This window comes from Nanorana parkeri, unplaced genomic scaffold (assembly GCF_000935625.1).
Source record: "Nanorana parkeri isolate BGI_ZX_2015 unplaced genomic scaffold, ASM93562v1 scaffold1203, whole genome shotgun sequence".
Classification (NCBI taxonomy): domain Eukaryota; kingdom Metazoa; phylum Chordata; class Amphibia; order Anura; family Dicroglossidae; genus Nanorana; species Nanorana parkeri.
In genome coordinates this window covers 440,624-447,966 of record NW_017307471.1, presented here as the reverse complement: position 1 = coordinate 447,966, position 7,343 = coordinate 440,624, and the positions used below count along the sequence as shown (strand labels likewise).

Genomic DNA, 7,343 nt, shown 5'->3' with positions numbered 1-7,343 from the left:
TCACAACTGAATATTTTAGAGACATCCAGATATGTAATGAGTCTATCTCATATATTAGTTTCACCTTTTAAGATGCATTAGTGAAATTAATGAACTTTGCACGATATTCTAATTATTCGAGTTTCACCTGTATATATCAAGTTTGTACATGGGAAATAGACCATTTTTGTTTTGTTGGCACTTTTAACCCCATTACACAAAAAAGTAGCATTTGTAGCAAGCGTGTTCAAAAAGAAAGTGCAATGAGTAAGAATAATGTGCAAAGAGTGTTAAACCACAGCAACCAATTCAATTTCAGTTTACTGTAATCAGATCAGTTCAGAGAAATTCTGATTGGTTGCTATGCTTTTGATACTATTCACATCATCATTTCTATTTGCACTACTTTACTGCATAAGCCACATGATGGTAATGACAGTTTTATGGGTTGAACCAGTGCATATCATATCATTGGACCCCTTCATTACATATACATGTATGAATGGTTGCAATGAACAACATGTTTGCATTTGAAGCCCAAAGTAACTCATGGATTGACAGGATTTCTTTTAAAAATATGAATCCAGCCCATAAAATGGCTATTTGACTGTGCAACATAGAATCTACTTATATAAGACTTTTTGGCTGAAAATCAGAGTACTGATGGGGTTAACCTAGACAACTAATGGACAAATAAACATATCTCTGCTATTCAATGAAAACAAATGCCACAAGCCTTGTATGTGGATCACTTTGCTGCTAAAGCAGACTACATTATCTCTCTGTACCCAGGTTATAACCAAGTTGGAACGTTTAACCACCATGTGTATGGCTCTCTTGCATCAAGGTGTACCTTCCCAAGTCACATGGTTATTCACACATACAAAATCGTACCGCAAGTAAACCAACCCCGTGATGATAAACATGGAGATAAGACTATCAGAGTAATCAGATGGTAAGGTCTACACAGACCGACAGACCTGTCAATGTTGCTGCATATTTGGAAATGCAGAAAGATTTTTTTTTTTTAGTTTTTTGTTTCTTTAAATATAAAGCAAAAAAGAAAAAAAAAAAAAAAGCCAGATGGAAAAAAAATTGTTTAATCCTTATGAATGTACAACCCATCTATGGAAAATTTCTGCAGGGGATCAACGTGCGGACGTGCAGCACCAATTTCCAACGTGCCAAGTTGAATGTTGTAGTTCTGTTCCTACTTACAAAACGAAAAAAAGTTTAAGGAATCCATAAGGGCAGGTAGAAGACACGAGTAGGTGCATCATGGTGGGTTATGTCTCCCCACGACAGTAGCTGCTTAGCTTGTTATCCTGCTGTGTGAGGGGATGAGGTTTTCTGATTCTGCCGAGTCCTGTGTTCTAATGCAGAGGCTACAGCTTTGTGTCCACCGTAGCTAGCGGCTGCTGTTCTTAATGGCTTCCTTTGCTGCTATGATCAGTGGAGTCAGGCTAGAGAGAGGCTTGGCTAGTTTTAAAAATGAATGCTGCAAGACAAAAACGCAAAACCATTGGACATCAGCATAGCATCCTGTTATGGAAAGGTGATTATATTCATAATGTACTGTATGTTCATGCACAGAGGAAGCATTTATATCTATGCATGATGGAAAGTGCATTTTAATGTCCATTTTTTTATGTACTGATATGCAGTGCTTACATGATTTGTACATGTTTTAAGAGTGCACTCATTCATTTCTAATGCACCCTCAACACATCAAAAACCCCACATGACCCTAGTGCAACACATACACCTGTGGGAACCTGGCACTGCAATAAGAGAAAATAAGACCATGTGAGTTTTTTGCCTCATTGATGGCTCATAGGAAATGGACAGGTACACATAAAATCGTATGTACACCAGTGCACGTGCATTAGAATGGGTACACATAGCCGTGAAGATACCCTGAAATGATGACTTCATCATAGCAACTTTGCCAATATGCTTTCAGCCAATACAGTTAAAAGAGAATTTATAATGGTTCAGTTCTGGGTCAATTATGTTCATTTTTTAGGTTTATAAAAGAAATGTATCTTTTATATTTTGCATTTATTTATAATTTTTACTATGTATACATCTTTTGAAAGTCTGCATAGAGCTAGCAAAGTGAAAGTGGGGAGGGATAGGGGATCATTTAGTAAAGATTGAGCAGTAAAAGTAATGGAATCACTATTAAATAATACACTCCACTGACTGCTTTGTTTCCACTGGGAAGAAAAAAAACCTAGAAAGAAATGGACTGCAATTAATTGCTGCCACTAAATCAATTGTGATTTAATGTCATAGACCACATTTCACCTTCTGTCTGTTTATACAGCTAGTGCCTTAACAGGTAAATCTACTGTAAATAGTGGAGAAAAAGTAAACCTACTGAGGCCTTAAGATGTACTGCAACATTTTAGGTATTGTTACTTCCATGAAAGTAACCTGACCTAATACAATGAGCATATTGTTTCTATAATATGTCGATACTGTTGTGCTGATTGTAAGGAAAGGCACACATACCAATTCATACAGACATATTACACTGACCTGTAGAAGCTCCTTGGCAGAGCCTCTCCTGTCCACATCCATCTCTAGGCATCGGTTGAGGAAGTCTCTGAACACAGCGGACAGCCTTTCTGGGTTCTGCAACTCTGGGGTTCCATTGGTAGCTATCAGGTACAGTGCCTTTACAATATATAGAAACATTAACTAGTAAGATGTATCTGTCTGGCTAAGCATACAGGTCAAATATCCATATACACTTAGTAAACATCAGATGAGGAACTTCAAGACTTTAAAGGAGAATTATCGGGTTAAGGATTTTCCCCATAGTTCTCCTTAGGGTAACGGTAGGACACAAACTAGCATCCTCCCATCACCCTAGGCTCAGTATACCACGAGCTGTAGCTCGTGGTATACTGAGACGCCGCAGTATACCCCGAGCTGCTGCTCGCGGTTTACTGAGACGCCGCAGCTGAAGCGGATCCCGACAATTATGTCTGGATCCGCCCAGCTGCGTGACTGACAGCTGTCTCTGCCTATCTAGAAGCAGAGCCAGCTGTACCCGCCTCCTCCCCCGTCCGTTCCGCCAGTCAGCGCTGGCGGATCGGAGCGGGGGGAATCCAGCCCCTCCCCTGTCACGGCAGAGAGCCGTGATAGAATCGAGAGGTGAGCGAACGCCGGTATGTGTTCGCTCACCTTCCGATCTACTAAGCCGGCCTGTGACAGTCTCATTGTCACAGGTCGGCTAGAACTATGAGGTGAGTGAAAAGCACTCACATGCAGAGAGAAAAACATCCAAGTTAAAAGAAAAAAAAAGTTAGAAGCAAATACACAGCATTGTAAAAGCTCTTCAGTGATACTGCACATCAAGTATGAATAAAGAAAACAATAAACCGATAACCCAAAAGCCATGAGGGTCGATACTGTGGGGAAAAGACCATTTCTCAACAACGGAGGTAATCATGGGTATACCAGGAGGACCATACATACTTTAGTATGATGAGAACCTCGGTTAAGTGCAGAATATCATGGGTCAAAGGACATCTAGAGATCCTAGGGTACCAGTCAGTTTGGCTTCCAAGATACCATTTAGATCATCGAAAAATGGACATCAAGTCTTGCAGTTGTGGTAGTGAAAATTACGCTGTAACAAAAGATGTTCAAGTGTCGAAGAAAATTTTGGTGCGTAATTGATTCAATTTGGTGTCTACTTTATCCAGTAGCAACAGGCGGACTAACAGGGGGCGGAATGTATCCATAGAAGGGAGTTCAGGTATTATCCAATTACACAGAATTGACTTTTTAGCTGCCAGGAGACAAAGATGTTTTCCCTAGCATTTTGTAATTCTCACTGAAAAACCCGCTCATCTGTGACCAGCTTCATTTATTGTAAAAAGGCCATGTTAAAGATGGAAGGCCTCCTTGCTGCTACTGTAATTTGTTGAAGATAAAGTTGTACAGCTCTTTAAGAATTTCTCATTTAATCAAGAGAAAATTTACAGGGGGACATAACTACTACCTTTATCCTAAAAGCTATACATAGCAATGGCAGCACCAAAAGAGAAGAAGGAGAAAACTTAAAGTGGACCTTTACCCATATCTTTAACCCCTTCATGACTGAGGCCTTTTTTTCATTGTTTGCACCCATGTTATATTCCACATTTTAGGCCTGAAAATGACTTAAAACCCCCAAACATTATATATTTTCTGAATGCCAAGACCGTATAGAATAAAATGTCGGTAGTTGCAAATTTTTATGTTGCGCAATATTAGCGCAACTCCTTATTAAACCCCAACATTTAGTGAAACATTTAATTTAATTCCCCTAAAACACAACAACATACCCCTTTTTTAATGAAATATAAAAGATGAGGTTACAACGAGTAAAACGATACCCAACATGCCCAGGTTCCAAATTGCGTGCGTCCGTGAAACGGCGAAAAACTGCAGTACCCCAAAAAGTCCATAGAAGACGCTTTAAAAGCCCCCACAGGTCATCAATTTAGAGATACCCCAAAATACTGGCCCTAGAATTATGGCTCTCACTCTGGCGTGCGCGGTGATACCCAACATGTGTAGCGCGTTCGTCATTTTCATACGCAGGCGCACCCGACGCGTGTTTACGTGGCGATGCCCGTGCTCACGGGGGCAGGGGACTTAAAATTTTTTTTAATTAGATTTATTTTATTTTAAAAACCTTTTTTTGTTTTACTTTACTTTGACTGCTATCACATAGGGGGGCTTACAAACCCCCCCATGTGATAGCAGATGGTGGTGACAGGTACTCTTTAAGGTGATGCTGGGGGTCCAAAAGACCCCCAGTGTCACCTTTACACTGGAAATAAGCTATTCAAGTGCACATCGCACTTCAATAGCTTATAGCTGGGCTGCAGGAGCCCAGAACTGACAGCCCAGGGACCGGAAGTGATGCAATCTGCATCGCTCCCGGTCCCATAGAACGGGGAGGGGATCGATGAACGGAAGTTCGTCGACCTCCTCCCCAGCTCCCCGCGGACACCAAGGAAGCCGGTCCCGGGCCCGTAGGAGGGGCAACGGAGCCCGGGAAGCACGGTGGAAGTGTCCGGCGGGGGCGGTCCCTTCTACGGCACACAGAAGTGATCTGGCGACAGGTAAGTCGCCAGAATAGTTTCTGTTGTAAAGCCGACAGTCGGCTTTACAAGTTTAAACAGACTCTCGGCGGCAATATCCATCGGGAGTCTGTTTAAACAGCCCTGATGCTGGCGACGTACACTGTACGTCGTCAGTCACGAAGGGGTTAAAATAACAAACACACCTTTAGAAATGTTTAGCAATGACAATCTACAAACACATACTTTTAGATAATTGCCGGCTTTGTATTCTTTGCATTCTGTATTTCTCTTTTCTTCCCCAGTCTTCTGACAGCGGCCAGGTTAACTAAGGGCAGATTACTAACTCTCCATTTACTTCCTTGAACTCTGGGACATGTGACTAGGACATGCGACCATGCACATCATCTCAGGGGAGGAAATGCCTTTCTCTGAGATCTCATGACATTACAGATGAGATTTCCCAGCAATGCTCTGCTGAGGTAACCTTCCCAGGATGCAATGCTTGGGCACGTTACATCATTTGTGCCAGAACTGGAACAGGAAGTAGAGGAACTCCATTTGTAAGTAAATGAAAAACATGTTTAACTAATGAATTGTTCAATGATTTTATATCAGCATGCAGAGCTGCATGCTGATTAGATTTTTAGTAAAAAGGAGGTAAAAGGTCCACTTTAATATATGAAAATGCTTCTTGAATGTCAAGTGCCTTGGCACCCCAGAATCCTTAACTTTAAGGCTGGGTTCACACCTAGGCGTATCGAATATGCGCTTTTGGCGCGCATTTAGTGACGCACGTTTTTACCGTGATTCACGGTAAAAAACGCACGACAAACGCGCATTTCAGAGGGCTACTGGGCTGTATCCCAATGGAAACGCGCGACAAAAACGCCCCAAAGAAGCTCCTGTACTTCTTTGGGCGTAGGACATTTTGTAGCGCGTACATACGGCCTGTAATACGCCCAGGTGTGAACCATACCCATAGGAAATAATGGGATTTCAGTGTTTGAGCGTTTTGCAGAGCGTTCGAACGCGCTACAAAACGCCATGGTGTGAACCGGGCCTAACTGGAAATTTAATTTTTATTAGGATAGATTTTAACCTTATTAATGGGAATATTTATCCTTTTCAATGCCTTTCTTCTATGTACACTATAAAAAAAACACTGTACTTTCCCTTTTAAATGACAAGACGTACACTGTACGTCTCCCGTCACGAAGGGGTTAATAAAAGAACTGTCACTGGTGAACGCGTAAAAGCATAACCTTAAGCCTAGTTCACTAGCAATCCATCCATATGCTGTCCATTTGGAAAAACCTTAAACGTTTCAAAGTAAGAAAGTGAAAAATTAGGCCTCAAACAAATTGTGTAGCACAGCATAAATATGTGTTTCCTATTCCAGTGACTTACTCTGAGAGGGTTCTCATTAAGGTAAGGTGGTTCTCCTTCAACCATTTCAATGGCCATGATTCCTAAAGACCAAATATCAACTTTGGGTCCATAGGCTTTTCTTGTTACCACTTCAGGTGCCATCCAGTAAGGTGTGCCCACCATTGTGCTCCGTTTACTCTGCTCAGGCGTGATCTGAGCGCAAAAACCAAAGTCCGCTAAAAAAAAAAGTATGAAATATACATTTGTGAAATCTGTACTTTTTTCATAATCAGCATGCATTCTCACTGTTCAGCTTCTTCCTATTACAGACTATGGAGGTGCAGTGGTAAATTAGACATTTTTTACATTATTTTTAAACAGGAGTAGCAAAGCAATCAGCCTGATTAAGAAGGGTAATTTATGTTTTCCAATTTATAAATAAATGCTTAAAGTGGTAGTTCAGTCAGTTACAGATGAAAAATTAGGCACGTTTTTGAAAAACAACACTCACGGCATATAATACAACACATAAGACATTACTGTACTATAAAATAGTTATTTATATGGCCTGCCAGTGCCCAAATGGATCTGGGTACATGAAAAAGTAGTACTCACTAAGTTTTACTGATCCATCCATCCCAAGAAGGATATTGTCACTCTTAATATCTCTGTGTATGACTTGGTTTGAATGCAAGAAGTCCAGGGCTTGTAGGCACTAAAAAATAAAGGCAGAATAAACAAAACACTTAAAAAATGCATAATGAGAATCTGATATATTACAAGGTCCAGTACAAATTCAGTGTTGCAGTTCGTGATCCTGGGGGAAAAGCCGATTAGATAAGTCTAAAAAGCTTATTCAGTTGTTGGTGCCCCCCCCCCCCCCACCCACACCTCCGCGCAAAGAAG

At 41.0% G+C, this 7,343-nt stretch overlaps 1 protein-coding gene across 2 annotated transcripts in view; it reads right to left on the bottom strand.

Annotated features, from left to right (window-relative positions):
* Positions 1 to 817: 817 nt before the first annotated feature.
* The window catches only part of LOC108796965 (serine/threonine-protein kinase PAK 3), a 92,157-nt gene continuing 85,631 nt past the window's right edge, over positions 818 to 7,343 (bottom strand). For both annotated transcript variants that reach the window (XM_018568533.1, XM_018568534.1), the window contains 4 exons: positions 7,053 to 7,152; positions 6,477 to 6,673; positions 2,524 to 2,661; positions 818 to 1,477 (listed from right to left, as the gene is read on the bottom strand). In XM_018568533.1, coding sequence (XP_018424035.1) covers positions 1,388 to 1,477; positions 2,524 to 2,661; positions 6,477 to 6,673; positions 7,053 to 7,152 — 525 coding nt within the window. In that variant the 3' untranslated portion in view covers positions 818 to 1,387. The remainder of the gene's footprint in view (positions 1,478 to 2,523; positions 2,662 to 6,476; positions 6,674 to 7,052; positions 7,153 to 7,343) is intronic.